Source organism: Carlito syrichta, unplaced genomic scaffold (assembly GCF_000164805.1).
Source record: "Carlito syrichta isolate Samal-C Ts95f unplaced genomic scaffold, Tarsius_syrichta-2.0.1 Scaffold309018, whole genome shotgun sequence".
NCBI classification, from domain to species: domain Eukaryota; kingdom Metazoa; phylum Chordata; class Mammalia; order Primates; family Tarsiidae; genus Carlito; species Carlito syrichta.
This window is the reverse complement of record NW_007253114.1, coordinates 209,626-232,190: the sequence shown is the minus strand read 5'-3', so window position 1 is coordinate 232,190 and position 22,565 is coordinate 209,626. Positions and strand designations below refer to the sequence as shown.

The window sequence follows — 22,565 nt, the reverse complement described above, 5'->3', positions numbered from 1 at the left end:
GCGAGGCTGCAGTGGCCGGGAGTGGCCACTGCACTCCGGTCTGGACCACCAAGTGAGACTCCAACTCAAAGAAAAAAAGAAAGACCACACCCACCTCCACCCATGTGGTCAGTGTCTTTGGGAGCACTGAGCCAATGACGTGGTTGATGTTCATTGGCTGCAGAGCCAGGCCTGCGGTGGAAGGGAATGGGTGGTTTTGCACCTGTCTGCACCACTTACAGGCACTGCTGCTGCTGTGGTAAAGATGCTGCTTTTTTTTTTTTTTGAGTGTAAGTCTCACTCTGTAGCCCAGGACGGAGTGCAGTGGCACATGGCTCACTGCAGCCTTCTGGGCTCAGGTGATTCTTCCACCTCAGTTTCCTGAGTAACTGGGACTACAGGTGTGTACCACCACCCTCAGCTAATGTTTGTGATTTATTGTAAAGAAGAGGGCTCGCCATATTGCCCAGACTGGTCTCGAACCCCTGGGCTCAGGCAATCCTCTCACCTTGGCCTCCCAGAGTGCTGGGATGACAGGCGTGAGTCCACGCATCCACCAAGATGCTTTGTTTACCCTTCACACACCTCTGCTCAGGACCCCTGGATGAGTACAGCTTTCTCCTGGTTGCCCCAGAGCAATTATTGTGTGTGTGTGTGTGTGTGTGTGTGTGTGTGTGTGTGTGTGTGTTCTTATGGTGTGCAACTTGGAGTGGCACTTGGTATTTAAACATCTATTTTACTTTATTATAAATGGACAGGTTACAATTGTCCATATTTGTTATTTATAATTGTATACATAATTGTGTGGTAGAAATCGGGAGAGTGCTACTGTGTTAATCATGTCAACATGTTAACTATAACCTAGAGTTCTTGAAATGCCACAGTTCTTGAAATTCTAATTGTATATATATCCTCATATTTTGATGTTATATATATACAATGTAGGATGATTAAATCAAACCAATCCATCCCCTTGAATACTGTGCTTACCTTTTGTGGCGAGAACATCTGAAATGTACTCTTAGCAATTTTGAGATATATAATACATTATTATTATTTATAATCTCCCTGCTGTGTAATAGATTTTTTTTTTTTGAGTTGGAGTCTCACTCTGTCACCCAGGCTGGAGTGCAGAGTGCTCATGGCCACTGCAGCCTTGACCTGCTGGGCTCAGGTGATCCTTTCTCCTCAGCCTTCCAAGTAGCTGGAACTATAGACACATGCCACCATGCCCGGCTAGTTTTTGTGATTTATTGTAGAGACAAAGTTTCACCATGTTGCCCAGGCTAGTCTCAAACCCCCGGGCTCAGGCAATCCTCTGGCCTCCACTTTCCAAAAACATATTCCATCTGTCTGCGCAAAACTTTGTATCATCTGACCAATAGCCTCTCTTACCTCCCTCCTTCGTGCCTCCCCCAGCCTCTGGTAACCAGAATTCTCTCTACTTCTGTGAGTTCAGCTGTCTTAGGGTTCATATATTAAGTGAGATCATGCAGTGTTTGGCTTTCTGTCTTGGTTGTTTCATTTAATGTCCTTCAGGTTCACCCATGTTGTCAAAATAATGTGATTTCCTTCTTTTTATTTTTATTTTTTTGAGTTGAAGTCTCACTGAATCATCCAGGCTGGAGTACAGTTGCATACTCATGACCACCCCAGTGCCAACCTGGGTTCAGGCAATCCTTCCACCTCAGGCTTCCAAGTAGCTGGGACCACAGGCATGCACCACCAAACTTGGCAAATCTTTTGATTTATTGTAGAGACAAGGTCTCACCAAGTTGCCCTGGCTGATCTCAAATCCCTGGACTCAGGCAATCCTCTCACCTCAGCCTCCCAAAGTGCTGGGATGACAGGCATGAACCACTGCATCTGGCACAAATAGTTATTTTCAAGAGCATTTCTTTTTTTGTGGCCAATTTTAATCCATTGTAAAGTCTTGTCAATTATTTTGTCTAAATATGTTTGCCATAACTTTAAAAATGCTAATTGCTAACAATTCATGATTAGTATTGAAACCTGAAGAAATATAAAAAATGCAAATAAGAAAAAAACCACTCATTTCAGTGTAACCACAAATATGTATGCTTATAGTTCCCTCATCTTAGTATAAATGCTTATAGGCATATATGTGTGTGTGTATGTATAAATAAGCACATGTATAATCTATATCTATTTCTATGTCTCTTTATAATTGACCTCAAAAGAATTACTTTTTATGTTAAAAGAACATTTCAATAAGTTTTCAAAAAATGATTTTAATGAGCATATTTTATCATATAAATTTGCTTTTTAACTTAATAATCTTTCCATTGTTGTATGTTTAGATTAACTCATTTACTTATTTTGATTATTTTTTTTACTATAGAGATGAGATCTCACTATGTTGCCCAGGCTGGTCTCAAACCCCAGGCTCCCAAAGTGCTGGAATTTCAGGTATGAGCTGTTGTGCCTGGCAGGATTAATTAAAGTTTGTCACTATTACAAATAAAGTTGAATGAAAATTCCCTTCTAGTCTGAATTCTAACACATGCTGGTTTAAAACAGATTTGTTCTGTATTAAAAGTAACTTGTACACCCATGCTCATAGAAGCATTATTCAAGATAGTCCAAAGGCAGAGGCAACCCAAATGTCCATGGATGAAAGAAAAAACACAATATGGCATACACACACATGGCATATTATTCAGTCTAAAAAAGGAAGGAGATTTGGACACATATTACAACATGGACAAACCTTGAAAATGTTATGCTAAGTGAAATAAACCAGTCATGAAAAGAAAAATACTGAGATTAATATAAGGTATCTAGAATAACCAAATTCATAGAGACAGACAGTAGAAGAGTGGGTACCAGGGGTCAAGAGAGTGGGAAGTGAGTGTTTAATGGGCAAGGAGTTTCAGGTGTTTTTTTATTTTTTATTTTTTCCTGAGTTGGAATCTCCCTCTGTACCCCAGGCTGGAGTGCAGTGGCATAATCACTGCTCACCACAGCCTCGACCACCTGGGCTCAGACAACCCTCCCACCTCAGCCTCTTGGGTAGCTGGGACTACAGGCACCATCATACCCAGCTAATTTTTAAAAAATGTTTTGTAGAAATGAGATCTCACCAAGTTACTCAGGCTGGTCTCAGACCCCTGGGCTGGTCTTGAACCCCTGGGCTCAGGCAATCCTCTCAACCCTGCCTCCCAAAGTGCTGGGATGACAGCATTAGCCACCACAGCCAGCCAGAGTTTCAGTTTTCAGGTTGCCAAGGTTCAGGAGATTGCCTGCCCAACTTTGGGAATGCATTTAACATGACTGAACTGTACACTTAAAAAGTGGTTAAGATGGCAAATTTTGTGTTATACATATTTTACACAATTAAAGATAATTTATTTTTATTTCAGATAAGTTGGAGAATCATAAAATAAACAATAAATGTTATACCTCAACATTCTGACATTAACAGTTTAACATTTTACAACAATCTCCTATTACTGTATAAATTACCTATAAGAAAAATGTGCAAATCACACATTTTATAAGGCCTGATGAATTATTGTAAAGCAGCCATCGAGGTAAAAAAAAATAGAACATTATGGTTATCTCAAACACCCTACTCATGGCTTCACACAATCTCATGCCCCCACCTCCTCCTCAAAGTTGTGTGGTGGCTCACGCCTGTCATCCCAGCACTTTGGGATGCTGAGGCAAGTGAATTGCTAGAGCCCAGGGGTTTGAAACCAGCCTGGGCAAATTGGTGAGACCTCATCTCTCCAATAAATTCAAAACTTAACTGGGCATGGTGGCACACACCTGTGGTCCCAGCTACTCCAGAGGTTGAGGTGGAAGGATTGCCAGAGCCCAGAAGGTCCAGGCTGTGGTAGCTGTGATCATGCCACTGGTCTCCAGCCTGGGTGACAGTGAGACTCCTACTTAAAAAAAATGTGTAACCACAATTCTGATCTCTCCACCACAGAATAGTTTTGCCTGATTTTGGATTTAGATGAAAGGAATCATACAGTTTTTCATATCAGTCTTATTGCACATTTTCTCTGTAAAACAAATCCTGTGGATGCATGCTGTAGACTTAATTTTCATTGCTGTGTAGTACTCAGTTGCATGAGTGTATCAAAATGTATTTATACTTTATATATATGTGTATATATAATATATATGTGTATATATAACATACAATACATATATATATATATATATATATATATATATTTTATCTTCTTTACTTGGAGTCTGACTGTGTTGTCCAGGCTGGAGTGCAGTGGCATGATCGTAGTTACCACAGCCTTGACCTGCTGGGCTCAGGCAATCTTCCCACCTCAGCCTCCTGAGTAGCTGGAATCATAGGTGCACATCACCACAACCAGTTAATTTTTTTTTAGTGATGACAGGGTCTTGCTATGTTGCCCAGACTGGTCTACAACTCCTGGGCTCAGGCAGTCCTCTTGCCTCTGCCGTCCAAAATGCTGGGATGTCAGGTGTGAGTCCTGGTACCTGGCTAGACATTACATATTTAATGGACCATTCGATTGCTTCCACTTTGGGGTGATATGAATAATGCTCTTAGAAGCATTCTCCCATGTGCCTTTTGTTGAATATATGTATGCCTATTGATTGAATACATACCTAGGAGGTGACTTGTTAGTCCAGGGGACATAGAGATCTTCAATTTACTCTCTATATTAGAACGGATTTTTTTTCTTTTTTTTCTCGGCTTTTAAAAAATTTCTTGTTTAGTTATCATTAAACCACATGGTATTTTGTATGCTATGAGATGATTTTTTGGGTCTTAGTCATCCTTCATAAAAAATGTCATTAGGTAGAATCCTGTGGGAGAGGAAAGAAGAGGAAAAGGGGGAGAAGCAAAGGAAGTAGAGAGGGATCCTTAAGGAGCTATGTGACTTAGGCAGGTCAGAGGGTAAGTCAGAACATAGGGGAGGTCAGACCATGACCCGGAAGTTTTAGTGCTTCTGCAGGAATATTACACTTGCACTTGCCTTCCTGAAGTCTTGAGGGCATCACCCTACAGTAGCTGACTCAGAAGTTTCGCTCTTCAAGTCAGGAGCTTTCCTGGGATGGGGGGCCTGAGGCCCTTGTGTCTAAGAGATTTCCAAGGTGGCTGTACCCATTACCCTTCCACACTTCCACAAGTGATGCATTCCAAGTGTTCGTCATCCTGCCCAACATTTGCCATTGTCAGCCTTTCTAATGATATTTTGGTGACTTTGCAGTGGTATCTTATCTTGGTTTCAAGTTGCTTTGGCTGGCAACCAGTGGAGTTGAGGGCCTTTGCATGTGCCCATTGACCATGTGTCTGTTGAAGACTTTTGTCCATTTAAAAAAAATTGGTTATCTCTTTCTTATCAATTTCTAGGTGTTCAATATAGCGTATATTCTGTATAAAATTCCTTTGCCAGGTATGTACATTGGAGATATTTTCTCCTAATCTGTAACTTGCTTTTTTACCTTATTAGTAGGTTTTTTTTTTTTTTGAGTTGGAGTGTCAATCTGTCACCCAGGCACGCACATGGCCACCCCAGCATCAACCTGCTGGGCTCCAGCGATCCTTCCAAGTAGCCGGAACTACATGTCCAGCTAATTTTTTCATTTATTATAGAGATGAGGTCTTGCCAAGTTGCCCAGGCTGGTCTCAAACCCACAGGCTCAGGCAATCCACTCACCTCTGCCTCCCAAAGTGCTAGGATTACAGACTGAGCCACCAAGCCCGGCTCCTATTAGTGGTATCTACTGAGAAACAGACTTTTAACCTTTTGGTGAAGTCCAATGTATTATTATTATTATTATTATTATTATTTTGCTTTTATAGTGAATGCATTTTGAAATTCTGTTTGACAGATTTTTGAAAATATATGGTCTCTCCTAGGTCATGCATGTCTTCTGATGTAGTTAACTTTTAGAAAATACAGTGTCTTTCCTTTTATATTTTGATTAATAATATACTTGGAATTAACCTTGTATATGGTGTGAGGTAGGAGTTAGGAGTTAAGATTTTTTCCCCCATGTGTATGTTCAATCAACTTAGCATCCATTCCTTGGTCTTCTGCAATGTCAGCTTGTCATAAGAAAAGTGATTATGTGATGAAGTTCTGTTTCTGGACCCTATTTTCTTCCATTGGTATATTTCTCTATGCTCTTTAAATGCACAGAAAATATACTGTGTTAGCTACGAGGGTGACCCCCAAAAACCCTAGCATTATCCTTTGGAGAGCAGGTCTCTTGTAGTACACATGGAATTTGTTCCTCCAGATCGAATGGTCAACCAAAGTTTTTTCTGGAAGTTTTGAGAAGGTTGCATCACGATTTGTGGAAGAAACGTCCTGAGCTGTGGCAAAAGGTGACTGGTTGTTTCACCATGACAACACAACTACCCACACCATGCTGAGTGTTTAGCAGTTTTTGACCAAAAATGGCATCACCCCTGTACCTCACCCTCCCTATTAGCCCAGTATCAACTTGAGTGACTTCCCTCCAGTGTCTCACTCTGCCACCCTGGATGAGGTACAGTGGCACAATCACGGCTCACTGTAGCCTCAACCTGCTAGGCTCAGGTGACCCTTCCACTTCAGCCTCCAGAGTGACTGGGACTACAGGCATGTGCCACCATACTCAGCTAATTTTTTGATTTTTTTTTGTAGAGATGAGTTCTTACCACATTGCTCAGGCTTGTCTTGAACTCCAGGGCTCAGGCGATCCTCCTGCCTTGGCCTCCCAAAGTGCTGGAATGGCAGGTGTCAGCCACTGCGCTCTCCATTTTTAACTGATGTCATCCACAGTAACACCACAATCTACCAGCCATCAGCACAGAACCCTGACTCCACATGGTCCCTCATGGTAGTCATGTCTGTCTGGCCTTTGCTTGGTTAGAATGCCTTCATGCTCATGCTGACTAGGAAACCCGGTCCTGTAACATAACCTCCTATTTCATTAGTTTCCAAGCTTTGCTGCAGGTTAGAACCACTCCAGAAACTTAAGATGTGATGCCTGGGCCACTCTCCAATCCAGCTAAACTGAAATGCCTGTGGCTGGGAGCCAGGAAACAGTATAAGGGGAAACCCCAGAAAAACCGGAATTATTTTTTGGAGGGTGGGCCCCTTGTGGTACAGGTTTCCCCTGATAGTAAGTGTCCTAGGAACCCATGGGGAACTGTGCACCAGCTAGCATTATTGAGAGGGACTGTGTTTGGCTTCCTTTTTTCTGGAGATTCTTTTAAAGCTATTGGCCCATTTCATGATGGATGATTTACATGCACACCTATCCACACTGCACTAAGTGTTCAGCAGTTTTTAACCCCAAATGGCATGACGTCCATGCCCCACCCTCCCTCTTCACCCCATCTCAACCCAGGTGACTTTTATTTTGTTTCCCTGGATGAAAAAAGCCCTCAAAGGGAAATGTTTTGCTGATGTGGAAGAAGTGAAACAAAAAGCTTTAGAAAAACAAAAAGGCATCAAACTTGATGAGTTCAAAAACTGTTCTGAGCAGTGGAAAAGGCATCTCAATAGGTGTATTGCATCAAGTTGACAGAACTTTGAGTGTGACTGAAGTTTAAGCATGTAAGAACAAGTACATGATTTTTTATAAATAAATGTTGGGAATTTGGGGGTGTCCCCAAACCTAACATTTTAAAATTGACGTATAGTAATTGTAGTATTGATTCACAATAGCAAAACTACAGAACCAACCTAAGTACCCACCAAAAATTGACTAAAGATAATGTGGTATATATACAGCCATGAAAAAGACCATTATTTTAAGTGAACTGATGCAGAACCAGAAAAATCAAAGAAAGTTCACAACTTGAAGGTTTGTATGTAGGGGACTCACTGTACACAGTGGAATACTATGCAGTCTTAAAAATCCCCATCATTCGTGGCTACAAGAATGGACCTAGAGGGCTTTTAAGGGGCCCCATGTGACATACTAGGCCACAAAGGCTGGACATCACTGTCCCATTTTCAGTCCTCTTTGCCTCAGTGATGCCAGGGACCTTCTCACAATCATATTCCATTCCCACTGTAGCAAAGCAGGTGTCTCCAGGGCTCCTTGGGGAACATGTCACTGGGTGTGTTCTCTGGCTTTATGATGCCCTTCTGTGAGTCTGCTGATTCCAACAAGGTTTTCTGCTGACCCCAGCAGGGCATCCTAGGCAGCTCCAGGATTTCACTTGCCGTAGCTTTTTTTAATATATAAATATTTTTTTTTTTAGTCAAGGTCTTGCTATGTTGCCCAGACTGATCTCAAACTCCTGGGCTCAAGTGATCCTCCTACCCTGGCCTCCCAAAGTGCTGGGATGACAGGCGAAAGCCACCACACTGGGTTGTGGCACTCTAACTTTGAGGGAGCTATCTGGAGGTCATTATGATGAGTTCCAGGTGTTGGTTCGTGTGTGAGTCTGACCTTAGTTGAATCTTTGTGTCTACCTCATAAGTGTGAACAGGGCCAGGACTGAGGATACCACCTGCTCTGACTTTTGAAACAAAACTCCTTCAGAGAGCCAAGAAACCATACTGGGCGATGCCAGTCATGACATTGTGTAGAAAAAGATGACTGTTTCAAGGCTGGGCATGATGGCTCATGCCTGGAATCCCAGCACTTGGTGGGGGTTGGGGGTGGGGCCAAGGCCAGAGGATCTCTTGAGCCCAGGAGTTCGAGACCAGCCTGGGTAACATAATAAGATCTCACCTCTACAAAAATAAAAATAAAAAAATTAGCTGGGCATGGTGGTGTGCCCCTGTAGTCTCAGTTACTCAGGAGGCTGAGGTGGAAGGATAGCCCGAGCCCAGGAGTTTGAGGCTGCAGTGGGTCATGATTGTGCCACTGCACTCCAGCTTGGGTGACAGAGTGAGACCCCAACTCAAAAAAAAAAAAAGATGACTGTTTCAAAAGAAAATAAAAAGCATTATGATTGCTTTCTAGATCTTTGAGTTCTAAATGTTATCACAACTACTCTAAAAATGTAGATCCTGAAAAAGCTTAGAGTCACACTTCATTTTTAGAATTCCTTAAACATGAGGTGATGTGCTTCTAATAGTATTTGTTATATTATCCCTTTTGAATATTTCCTGTGGATACTTTTTTCCAGACATATTAAGGAATGGGATTTTTTTCCTTAACAGTTGATGTACCAGTCTACTGGTAAATAAATAACACAGGAAAACATGCAAATTGTATTCATGCATATTTTTAATTAAATTCTCCCAGTACCTTTAGGGGTGAGACATATTTCCCAGAGGAGTTGCTTACATGATATATTCAGAGATAGTCTAGTAGCCATGAGGAGACATGGACTGGACTTCCCTTGCCCTGATGTCCTCAATTCAGTGACGAATCTACATTCAACACATGACACTCCATAGCTTTAAAATTTTTTTATAAATATATGTATATATATATATTTTTTTCTTTTTTTAAAGACAGGGTCTTGCTATGTTGCCCAGACTGGTCTCAAACTCCTGGGCTCGAGCGATTCTCTTGCATCAGCCTCCCAAAATGCTGGGATGACAGGTGCGAGCCACACTTCATAACTTTAAGGGAGCTATTTGGAGGTCATGCCCAACACTGTTCCCCTGAACTAACTAAGCCACCCCAGACTCAGAATGGCTCACAAAATAGACAACCATTTTCCAGTTGTTCTCTGGGGAAAAAAAATACCCAGAGGGTCACCAGGTCAACTGATCATGATTGGTTCATTGCAGCACTAAGAATCCCAGTCCTGTATGACCCTCAGGAAGTCCCTCCCCAGAGCAGGGCCCTCCAATCTCGTCATCATATCCACTTCGCCACTTTCTTTCTTCACCCTGGAAAGGATAAAAGCCAGGTTTTGCTCTGTTACATCTGGTATTCCTAGAAAAGCATGCAAACACTTCTAGGAGAGAAACAGACCACCCAGGAGACCACCCACTGGCCCCATGAAGTAGACCAAGGCCAAAAGGGCAGCTCAGAGGGCTCAGGCATGGATTCAGAGGGTCTTGGGGTCCAGCCACTCACTGGGTGTGGTAGGCCACCGCCAGACGGCCTACAGGATTTCCTTTCCAGCTACTCACACCTTTGTGGAGCCCCTCTCTCCTTGAATCAGGGGAGGTCCATGTCGCCCACAGAACAAGGAAGCAGTGAAGGGGTGTTGCTTTCAAGATTAAGTAAGAAACTATGACTTTTATTCTGGGTTCTTAGTAAGCTCTCTTGTCTACCATCTCTCCCAGCCACTGTCTCTGCCAGTCACTGTCTCTCCCAGCCACCATCTCTCCCAACCACCATCTCTTCCAGCCACTGTCTCTCAACCACTGTCCTCCAGCCTCTCTGTCTCCCAGCTGCCATTTCTCTCAACCACTGTCTGTCCCAGTCACCATCTCTCCCAGTCACCATCTCTCCCAATCACCATCTCTCCCAGTCACTGACTCTCCCAGCCACTGTCTCTCTCAGCCATTGTCTCTCTCAACCATTGTCTCTCCCAGTCACCATCTCTCTCAATCACTGTCTCTTCCAGTCACCGTCTTTCTCTCTGTCTCTTGTTATAGAGGAAGCCAGTAGGAATGTCATGAGAAACCCCAAGGAGAGTACCTAAGACTTCTCACCCATGGCCACATGAGTGAGCTGGGCAGCAGATTCAACAGCCCCCGCATGCCACAGCCAACAGCTTAGCTGAGACTGCATGAGAGACCCTGTGCTGCAGCCTTCCTGTAAAACTGCTTCCATAATTCTGACTCTCAGGGGAAAAAAATTAAGACTAGTCAAGTAAAGTAGTGAGAAGAGGGAGAAGAACACAACAAGGAGCTTGATCTGTAACTGACTGTGAACAATCAACTGAGATAATTCTCTACCTTTGGATCAGCCCTCAGAAGTTGTGTAAGACACTGAGTGTCATTTTAAGTCACTAAGTCTTGAGGGAGTGATTACAAAGCAGTAGCACCAGGCAAAATCATAGCCTTCATCCAGAATCCACCACTGGTTGAGGACATAATATGTCAGTTGCTGTGCTAAGTGCCATATGTGTTTATTTTCTTTCCATCTTTATAAACTCCCCATGAAGGAAGATGCTGCCTCAGGTTTACAGATGAGGAAACTGAGGCCCAGAAAGGTAAACTAACTTGTTTGCGGCCATATACCTGGTGAGTGGTAGCAATAAACTTGGTTGTCAAGACAAGAAAAGAAAGAAACGAAGATGAAGAACAGAAAATATCAGACAGGGGAACCCAGGTCAACACTTCCAACCAGATAAGAGCAGGCATTTGGGGGTATGAACAGTCACACTGAGGAAACTATGAGTCCCCAGAAACTAGAGCAGAATGGTAGCAACATCTGCAATAACAGAATTTTACATCCTGCATCTCATTCTTTTTTTTTGAGTCGGGGTCTCACTCCATCACCCTGGCTGGAGTGCAGTGGCATGATAATGGCTCACTGCAGTCTCAACCTTCCTGGGCTCAAGTAACGCATCTGTCAGCCTCCTGAGTAGCTGAAACTGCAGGCATGCAATACCATGGCCTGGTTCACTTTTCTTTTTTTTGGTAGAGATTAGGTCTCACTGTGTTTCGCAGGTGGGTCTCAAAGTCCTGGAGGCTCAAGCAATCTTTCTGCCTCAGACTCCCAAAGTGCTGGGATGATGGGCATGAGCCACCATGCCTGGCCCTCACTTTTTACGAGTTTCTCTGGGGTGGTTTTTTGTGCACAGGAAACCTGGGAGAAACTTACAAAATGACATCCTCTCTCTGCTCTTGGTTTTCAAGGGCCTCACACAGGGTCAGTATGCCGTGGATGCCGAAGTCATTCTTGCTCAGGTCCAGGTAGGTCAGGCTTTGGTTGCTGAAGAGCATGGAAGCTATGACCTGGCAGCAGACAGAGGTGAGCAGGCATGCTTCCAGCCTGCAAGATGGAAGCAGCAGCAGACACGTCACCATGGTGCTCATCTGGGTGCTCAGGCTGAAACCCGCCTACGTGGAATTAATATCAGGGCTGGGTGCAGTGGCTCATGTCTGTCATTCTAGCACTCTGGGAGAGGCTGAGGTGGGGGCATTAACTGAGCTCAGGATTTCCAGACCAGCCTGAACAACAAAGCCAGACTTCGTCTCTACAATAAATCAGAAATTAGCAGACTGTGGTGGTACACCCCTGTAGTCCTGAGCCACGGTCATGGGTCAATGAAGATTTTTAAAAAGTAGATTCACACATGTAAAGGCTGAGAAAATGCTACATAAACTTTTTCAAATGTACAATTTATTTTTCATATTTGAAATTATATTTCACCTCATCTGAGAGATAAATCAACGTTTAAAACCCAAGGCAAACTTTGCAGAGTATAAGAATCATGACTAGCAGTGAATATTAAATTTCATGAGAGGAGTAAATCATTAACAAAAATGACTCCTGTCGCCAGAACTAATCCTAGGAAGAAAAGATTTAATATTAAATAATGATTTAAATGATCTTGGTTTAAAATCCAGATTATACTAATGGAGAAGAGAAAATGTGAGTAGAAAAGAGGCAAAAATAGTTTCATTCGTCGATCACCAGAGAAGAGGTGTTTACAAGCCTCTTCCAAATATTTAAGGTAGCCACACAAAGAATTAAACATAGGATGAAGGCTAGTATACATGTTAGCAAAGAGACCACACAGGAGAAGAAGAATTATGTATTTTAAAAACTCTAACATAAAACTCTATTTCAGAAGACTAGCCATCTCAGGTATCAATCTAAAATAGACAACTGTATCTGTTATTGAACTGGAAGAACATTTCCAATCGTTAAGCATTGTGCTCAGAGGAAAAATTATAGTACACAAGGCCTACATTAATGAGAGTGGAAGATTGCATATTGATAACCTAATATCACACCCTCAGGGAATAGAAAAACATGAACAAACCCAAATCCAGCAGAAGAAAAGAAACAGTGAAGATCAGAGCAGAACTAACTGAAATTGAAATTAAAAAATAATACAAAGGATCAATGAAACAAAAAGCCAGTTCTTTGAAAAGATAAGCAAAATTGATACACCACTAGATAGATTAATTAGGAAATGAAGAGAGATAATTCAAATTAACTCAGTCACAAATGAAAATGGAGATGTTACAACTGATATGATACAAATTCAGAAGGTCACCTGAGATAATTATGAACACTTTTATGCAAACTAGACAATCTAGAGGAAATGGATATATTTTTGGAAACATACACCCCCCCCCAACTTGAATCAGGAAGAAATAGAAACCCCAAACAGAGCAATAATGAGTACTGAGAAAGAAAAAGAAGAAGAAAAGATGTAATTAACACACCACACAACTCACCCATTTAAGGCACATAAACCACTGGTTTTAGTCTATTTGTAAAGTTGTGTGATCATTATAATTTTTGAGTGTTTTTATCATTAAATTTTAGAATATTTTTATCACTCAAAAAGGAAAATCCTGACCCCTTTAAAAGTCACTTCCTACTTCTTCCCAACTCACCCCGGGGTAACACCACTGAGATTAAAACAGTAATTAGAAGTCTTCCAACAACAAAAAGTCCAGGACCTGATAGACTCACAGCTGAATTCTACCAGATTTTCAAAGAAGAATGGGTACCAATTTTACTAAAGCTATTCCATAAGACTGAAGAGGACAGACTCCTCCCTAACTCATGCTATGAGGCAAGTATCACTGTGATACTAAAGCCAGGAAAAGACATAATAGACAAAGAAAACTACAGACCAATATCCCTTATGAATGCAGATGTGAAAATCCTCAACAAAATATTAGTAAACCAAATCCAACAGCACATAAAAATATATCATGACCAAGTGTTTTTTTTTTTTTTTTAAGGGACACAGACAGCCGGAAAGTGAGAAAGCAGGATTTATTGAGAGGACAGAAAAGCTTCCACAGTGGGAGGGGACCTGAAAGGGTTGCCTGACCAAGTGGGTTTTATCCCAGGGATGCAAGGATGGTTCAAGATATGTAAGTCAATAAACATGATCCACTACATAAACAGAACTAAAAACAAAATCATATGATCACCTCAAAAGATGCAGGAAAAGCATTTGATAAAATCCAGCATCACTTCATGATAAATAGCCTCAGAAAAATAGGCATAGTGGAAACATTCCTCAAAATGATAAAACCCATATACAACAAACCCACAGTCAATGTCATCCTGAATGGAGAAAAGTTGAATGCGTTCCTCTCAGGACTGGAACAAGGCAAGGATGTCCCCTTTCACCACTCTTATCCAACATAGTACAGGAAGTCCTTGCCAGAGTAACCAGGCAAGATAAAGAAATAAAACGTTTTCACGTGGGAAAAGAAGAAATCTGATTATCTCTGTATATTGGTGATATGATCTTATACCTAGAGAACCCTAAAGACTCCTCCATCTCCTAAAATAATCATGAAGCACTGATAGAAGGGTCCCACTCTCAAATTCAGATTCCCTAGGTCTGGGGTGGGGCCTGAGAACCTGCATCTAAACACTTCCCAGATGAAAGTGCTCCATGCTGGAGGATCACACTTTGAGAACTGTTGCACAGAAACTTCTTAGTCCTCCAATCAAATGGAGGGACTAGTCTAGAAGTGAACAAACACTGTGCCCTATTTCATTCTGGGAGAACTTGGCCTACAATTCTCCTGATCTCAAAGAAGGTAAACCAGGGGTAACTCACTCTAGGATCTTTAATCTACAGTCATGGTTCCTCAGGGTCACACACAGCACGATCACCCCATCATCCTTCAGGTTGTTAAAACTGAGGTCGAGGCTTTTCAGGGTTTTATTTGTTTGCAGCACAGAGACCAAATCCTCACAGCAATTAGAGGTCAAGTTGCATTCTCTCAGCCTGCAAAGAAACATAGGTCAAGAAAAACAAATCAAAATGACTTATCAAGATGTATTGCTCTGTATACTTGCCAGAAAAAAAAAAAGAAAAAGAAAAGAGAAGAAAAGAAAAAAGAGATATAATTAATACACCACACAGTTCACCCACTTAAAGGACTCAAACCATTGACTTTAGTTTATTTATAAAGTTGTGCAAGCATCATCATTTTAGGATATTTAGACTGTTTTTTGTCAACCAATTTTATGAACATGAGCTACCATGCCTGACCCTCACTCTTTACAAGAGCTTTTTTAGAGTAATTGTTTTTGCTCAGAAAACCTGGGAGGGACTTACAAAATGACCTCCTCTCTCTCTGTTGTTGGCTCTCCTTTTGTTACCCCAAAAGAAAAATCCTGGACCCCTTGAATGTCACTCCTCACTTCTTCCCCAACCCATCCCAGTCATAACACCACTAATCTGGTTTCTCTTTCTATGGATTGGCCAGTTCTGGGCATGTCATATAAATGGAATCATACAATGGGTGAACTTTGTTTGACTTCTTCCATTTAACAAAGATATTTTGTGTGTGTTTTTGTTTCATTATCCTGCTCGTATGTCCCTTTTGTTATATGCCTAGTTTTCATCAAATGACTTATTCCCCACCAACGGGAATGCAGTGGTTCCAAATTTCGGCCTCTGCTTTCTGGCCAAGTTCCACTATGACAGCATCTCTCCTTAGAAGGTTAGTGGCGGTTCTGACTGCCAGTCCTATGGCTTCCTTGTTCATGCTCCAAGTCCGTCTTCCCAGTTTCCTCAACAATGCCTGAACCCCTGAGAACAAGACAAGTAATTCCCCTATATGTAGACTTGACTCAGATTATTCCTTTTTTTTCTGAGTTGGATTCTCACTGTGTCACCCAGGTTGGAGTGCAGTGGCATGCTCACAGCCACCACAGTCTTGACCTGCTGGGCTCAGATGATCCTTCTACCTCAGTTTTCCAAGTAGTTGGAACTACAGGCACACACCACCATGCCCAGTAATTTTTTGATTTATTGTAGAGATGAGATCTCACCAAGTTGCCCAGACTCATCTTGAACCCCTGGACTCAGACAATCCTCTTGCTTCAGCCTCCCAAAGTGCTGGGATTATAGACTCGAGTTACCGCACCCAGCCAAATTATTCGTTTTTACAAAAACACTTGGTAGGAAGGAAATGATATCACTGACTCTACAGGTGAAATTATATAGACTGGCTAGGTATGGCAGCTCATGCCTGTAATCCCAGCACTTTGAGAGGCTGAAACTGGAGGATTGCTTGAGCTCAGGAGTTCAAGACCAGCCTGGGCAACATAGTGAGCCCTTGGCACTACAGGAAAGAAAAAAAATATCCAGGCATGGTGGCATATGCTTGTAGTCCCAGCTGCTCAGGAGGCTGAGGCAGGAGGATCACCAGAGCCCAGGAGGTTGAGGCTACAGTGAGCCATGTTCATGCCACTGCACTCCAGCCTGGTTGGCAGAGGGAGACCCTGACTTGCTCCCTCCCAAAAATATAGACAAAAGCACCCTGACATCTAAGGGAAATCATTTCAAGCAATCACAATGGAGTGAGATAAACACTATTTTGTTTGTGTTCCAGTCCACACTGTTGTGTTAGCAACAAGATCCATTCTTCCAATAGGAAGCCAGGTCATATTATTCTGACCGCAAAGGCACGATCCTCACTTAGAAGGTCTGGGAGCTAGAGGAATACACTCTGTCAGAGGTCCCTACACTTTCTCAGCTCCCACCACCCTTATAATATCAGTAATTTTTTAATGTCAACCTCTTGTTCCTCATTGAACTTTGTGATACACTTGTTACAATGACAGCAACAGCCAAAAGCCTAGCTTTGCCGAGATGGAATGTCATTGAATGTCTAACTGAGAATTTACGCCCTAAAATGTGTTCTGTACACACTGTTTTAGTTTTAGCTTTAAAATTGTCCGTTGAGAACCGAGCACCACATGTTTTTACTCATCAACGGATCCTGAACAATGATCATGAAACTATAAGAAAGGGAATGGCAGTAGTGGAACACTGTCAGGGGAGGTAACCAGGGAGCACACACTTTATCAGTAAGGGGACCAGATCTCAAACCAGGTGACGTGGGGACCAAAGTGAGGCCCAAGCTTTACATGTACAATGACCATTTGTACAACTAACCCTGAATTGTACCCCACATCTTTAAAATAAAATTAAAAAAATACATATAAAAAAATAAAATTGTCCTTTGAATATTTCCCCCTCTCCTTTCCTTCTAGGCACTCGCTCCTTACACTGTGAGGCTTATCCTTATTTAACTCTATGCTTTCTTAGAAATTCCAAGAGCTCATCTTTTTTTTTTTTGAGTCAGGGTCTCATTCTGTTGTCCAGGCTGGAGTGCAGTGGCACGATCATGGCTCACTGCAGCCTCGACCTCCTGGGTTCAGGTAATTCTTCTGCCTCAGCTTCCCAATAGCTAGGATTACACATGTGCACCACTATGCCTGGCTAATTTCTGATTTGTTATAGAGACGAGGTCTCGCTATGCTCCCCAGGCTGTTCTTGAACTCCTAGGCTCAAGCAATCCTCCTACTTCAGCCTTCCACAGTGCTGGAGTGACACCAGGTCCAGCCCCAAGGGCTTGTCTTTAAGCAAGCTGAACATGAAGGCCTGGCTGCAGCACTCTCCCTGCTTTAGGGAGCACCTCAAGGCAGTTAATCTACAGTCCAGCCACAATCAGGGTAAAAATCAACCAAGCCCCCGTAGGCAAATCTCGGAACAAACTAGTCCTGAGCCTGGCCTGGGGAGTCCCCCAACCTGAGGGAACTCACAGATGACTAGTCTACCCCCCAGCTCCAGCCAAGATGATGCCATCAGACCCTTAGGCAGACAACTACTCAAGATAGTCACTGAAACATGGACACATGTTCTACACCCTGCCCCATGCCTCAGGTTTTCTACACCCATTTTCCCTTTAAAGGATCTTTTTGGGCCAGGCATGGTGGCTCAGGCCTGTAATCCCAGCACTTTGGGAGGCAAAGTCAAGGGGATTGCCTGAGCCCATGGGTTCCAGACCAGCCTGGACAACTTGGTGAGATCTCGTCTCTACAATAAATCAGAAAATTAGCCAAGGTAGTAGTACATGCCTGTAATTTTGGCTACTTGGAAGGCTGATGCAAAAGGATTGCCGGTGCCCAGCAGGCTGATGCTGGGATGGTGGTGAGTGTGCCACTGCACTCCAGCCTACACAACGGAGTGAGACTTCAACTCAGAAAAATAAATAAATAAAAACTCTGACCAATCCACAGTCTGAGGTGGTACTTGAGACAGGAGTCTGCCATCTCCTTGGGAAGCTGGCTTCTTGAATAAACCTGCCTTTCTTTCCACCAACTCTCGTCTCTTGAGTTGGGCTTTGAACAGCGAGCACTTGGGCCTGGGTCCGAGGACAAAAGGGACTGAAGCACGGTCCAATGCTGAACTAGAATGACCTCAGGCTTGCAGTGATGGACTGATGTCAGTATCCCTTACACTTAAAGTACCCCGCAGTCTCCTCTGAGTTCACTCTGGGGTGCCCTGGTTCACAGTTTGAGAACACCACTGCTAAGCTAATTTGCCTCTGACATGGAAAGAACGACAGCTTCCCTCTTTATTGGGCCCCCCTCCCCCACCCAGCATCAGCACAATGCCTAACACGCAGCTGGCACTTCATAGATACATTGCAGAATGTATTGGGGTTCTCTCAGTCTCTCTGTTAGTTTGCTCCAGGGAGTTTTGAGAACAGGATCTTTTGGGACTTACACCATCCTCTGCAGTGGACATCTCAAGTCCCGTAAGGTATTCCAGATATGCTTTGCCCCTTCATCTGTCAACGCATTTTCTGCCAAGCTCAGGTGGGTTAGCATTGTACTATCCCTGAGAAAGGTAGCCAGACGTTCACAAGTATGCTGTGTGAGGTTGCAGTTCTCCATCCTGTGGGAAAGAAACACACGGATCAGATGCAATTTAATTCACTCCCATGTGTGGGTTTCCTTTGTCTTATACAGATGCATGATAATGAGTGCACATGCCTCCTCAAATCTCTGCTATCATCACAGGCTATAGTGCCATGGTACAAGTGTGAGCTCACTGCAGCCTCAGCCTTTTGGCATCAGACCATCCTTCTGCCTCAACCTGCCAAGTAGCTGGGACTAGAGGCATGTGTCACCACACACAGCTAATTTTTTGATTTTTTTGTGGAGATGATGTCTTGCTATATTACCCAGGCTGCTCTCAAACACCTGAGCTCAAGTGATTCTTTTACCTTGACCTCCCAAAGTGCTAGGATTACAGGCATGAGCCATTGTGCCTGGAAAAATAGTAACATAGGTATTTGATTTTTTCTAAGGAAAGAGTTTCACTCTTTTGCCCAGGCTGGAGTGCAGTGGCAGGTTGATAGCTCACTGCAGCCTCAAACTCCCGGGCTCAAGTCATCCTCCCACTTTGGCCTCCCAAAATGCTGAGATTATAGGTGTGAGCCACCATGACCAGCCTTATCTATTATACATAATTATATCAATCACAAGACTTATGCTGTTCCAATACCTGTCCCTCTCCTTAGAAGCTTTTATCCCAGAAGCACTAAATCTACCAAACCTCCACCACAAAAGGGGACTTACGATAGTCTCTCCAGCTGGGCCATGGATGGGCAATATGCCCCAAAGGGCTCCAGGGAAATTTTCCTCAGCATTAGGGTTTTCAGGTGTGTGTTACCTTGCAGACCACAGACAAGAGCAATCCAGCTTCTACTGGTGGCCAAGCAGTCTTCCAACCTACAGAAACCAAACACACACATGCTGGGTATTTTCCTCCTGGGAAATGATGCTCACAGATCCCACTGTCCTCACATTCTTTTTCTTTTTTAAAAAATGTTTTTGTGTTGGAGTCTCACTCTATTGCCCAGGCATGGTCACCGCTCACTGCAATCTCGACCTCCTAGGCTCAGGCGATCCTCCTTCCTCAGCTTCCTGAGTAGTTGAGACTTCAGGCATGTACCACCATTCCTGGCTAATTTTTTGACTTATTGTAGAGATGAGGTCTCACCAAGTTGAGCAGGATGGTCTGGAACCACTGGGCTCAGGCGATCCTCTTGCCTCTACCTCCCAAAGTGCTGGGATGACAGATATGAGCCACCACGTCTGGCCACATTCTTGTTCTTCATAAGAAGTTCTCTGCAACTTTTCCAGCCTGTACATCTGCATGGAGCTCAGCATCTTACTCCCAAATTATCACCAGAAAACAATATACACTCAAGGCTGTAACCAATTGGAATAGGATGACAACTGGGCTCTAACTATGTGTCAGGAACCTCATTAAGGACCTTGAAATTTAAATTTTGAAATATTTTAGTTGATTAATTAAAACTGTATATTTTTGGGGTTTTCATCTATGTATACATTAGAGTCAATCAAGCTAATTAACATATTCATCACCCCATGAAATTATCATATGTTTATTATTTTTGAGTCAGGGTCTCACTCTATTGCCCAGGTTCATGGCTCACCACAGCCTTGACCTCCTGGGCTCATGAGATTCTCCTGCCTTAGCCTCCTGAATAGCTGGAATTACAGATGCACACCACCATGCCTAGCTTTTCTTTTCTTCTTCTTTTGCTTTTTTTGTCGAGATGAAGTCTGGCTAAGTGGCCTAGGTTGGTCTCAAACTCATGTAATCAAGCAATCCTTCATCCTCGGCCTCCCAAAGTGCTGGGATTACAGGCATGAGTCACTGCACCCAGTCCCAACTTATTATTTATTTGTGTGTGATAAGAATGTTAAAAATTAATTATTTTTTTAGTAATTTGGACACATACATAACTATTAAATGTGGTCACCATGCAGTGTCATCAGTTGTAGAAACTTATTTCTCCTCTCTAACTGAAACTTTGTACACTGATTTGCCAAACATTCATCAAGGTGAAAAACTGAGATCCAGTGATGTCAGAGAGCTTTTCCTAAGCCCCATCTTGTCAAGCTAGGTTTCAGTCTCGAGTGGGGCCACTGATAAAAACTTTTCACAAAGTGTTAGGCTGTATCAGGTTCCAGCCACCTGAGTTTTCTGTTCTGTAAAAGAAGGACCATAAGACGTAGAGATTATCCAAGCCCCATTCAGCTCTGATGGATGCAAAGGTGTGGAATTGGCAGGCAAAAACAAAGGGAGAGGCCCTACAAATTCTGTTGAGAGGGCATTAGGACACAGCAAGGCTGACAAGTTGGTGCTAAGAAGTTGTAGACTGGTAAATGTTTAGCCACTGGCTCCCTGGAGAAGAAAGCCCTCAGGTGCAGTGCGTGCCAGTGCCTGTACTATAAATACTCTCGCCATGGCTGATTTTAGGCAACCAGTGGGAGGTCACTGAGTGAGGAGTTGGGAGCACCATTAAACAATATTTCCACCACATGGATATGGTAGACATCAGCAACCTTTAGGACTAACACTCACCTTTTTCTCTTGTCCAAATTCCTAACAGGGGACTTGGGGAGTCCCACATGATGAGGACTCACCAGGTGGGGCTTTTATCACCCAATACGCTGAAGTTCATTCTCCAACCTGACTCTGGCATAACAGCACACAATTGATAAAGAAGGAAATCAAAGTATCTTATGCTCCTGCAAGGTTGTCTCTTGGGAACTCCCTGGCCACCTATAAGACACTTGACTATTCTCTCTGAAGTCTGCCACCTGTGAACTTTATTTATGGATCAAGAAACTTGGAGTATTTCCACCTTCTTATCTCAACTTCCTTATCAGTAGGGCATCTTCCCTAATGGTTTGCAAATTCCTGAGATAGGAGCTAGAAATTGCAGGAAGTGTTTGAATCTACTTATGACCTGCAAGCTCCTACTTGGAGATGTCCCACCTTCCCAGACTGAGCTAACATAAATCGCACATGTATTGATTTATGCTTTCTTTGTAATCTCAGCCTCCCCAAAATGTACATCATTGCATTGCAATTCAACCACTTCAGACACATACTCTTAAAAACTCTTGTGGCCATATCCTGGGCCTGGTCACTCATGTTTGGCTCAGAATAAACCTCTTGAAGCATATTTGGTTGAACTTGGAATTTTTGTTTTATTAACCTCAAGGGCACCCATTGGGATTGATAAACAATAGCCCTTGGGCCAAATCTGGGTTGCTGCTTGGTTTTGTACAGCTGTGAACTAAGAATGATTTTTCAAAAGATCTTTAAATGCAAGATGGACAGTGAGAGCAATTGGAGGGTGTTTCTCCCATGGAGTAAACCAAAACAAAGAGAATTTCTCAGCACACAGAGAGGAAGGAGGCCAGCCACATACCCCACAAATCATTAGAAAGGCAATGATATCCACAGAGCATGAAGAAGAGAAAAGTCAATCTGACTGGGTTGGAACTAGCCAGAATCACCTGACTCACTACATTAATCACAAGCAACCTCTGGACACAGCTGGGGGGGGCGAGTGAGGGAAATTCAGGAACTCTCTGCTCCTGCCATGGACTCTGAAGGCCCCCCGAACCTCATGGGACTCCAGTCCCTCTGGGGAAATGACCATGCTCTGCTGAAACCCACATGAAGCAGTGCAGGAAAAAAAGCCCTGTGTGGCTCCAGTCATTATTTCCCGGAACTGAACCCTTGATGCCAGCTGCTTACAGCCAGCCTGGGAGAGGAAGAACCCCAAGGGCAAATTCCACTGTGGCAGATGTTCTGGGTGGGTTGGGCCTCCTTTTTACCTTGGAACACAGACTGCCCGAGGCTGAGG

The 22,565-nt window shown here is 43.1% G+C and overlaps 1 protein-coding gene across 1 annotated transcript in view; it reads right to left on the bottom strand.

The window, feature by feature from the left end:
• Positions 1-9,691: 9,691 nt before the first annotated feature.
• NLRP8 (NLR family pyrin domain containing 8) overlaps positions 9,692-22,565 on the bottom strand; it is a 39,042-nt gene continuing 26,168 nt past the window's right edge. The window contains exons 6-10 of the mRNA XM_008066599.1: positions 19,450-19,602; positions 18,593-18,763; positions 14,624-14,794; positions 11,683-11,853; positions 9,692-9,791 (exon numbers count right to left, since the gene is read on the bottom strand). Of these exons, the coding sequence (XP_008064790.1) occupies positions 9,692-9,791; positions 11,683-11,853; positions 14,624-14,794; positions 18,593-18,763; positions 19,450-19,602 (766 nt within the window). The remainder of the gene's footprint in view (positions 9,792-11,682; positions 11,854-14,623; positions 14,795-18,592; positions 18,764-19,449; positions 19,603-22,565) is intronic.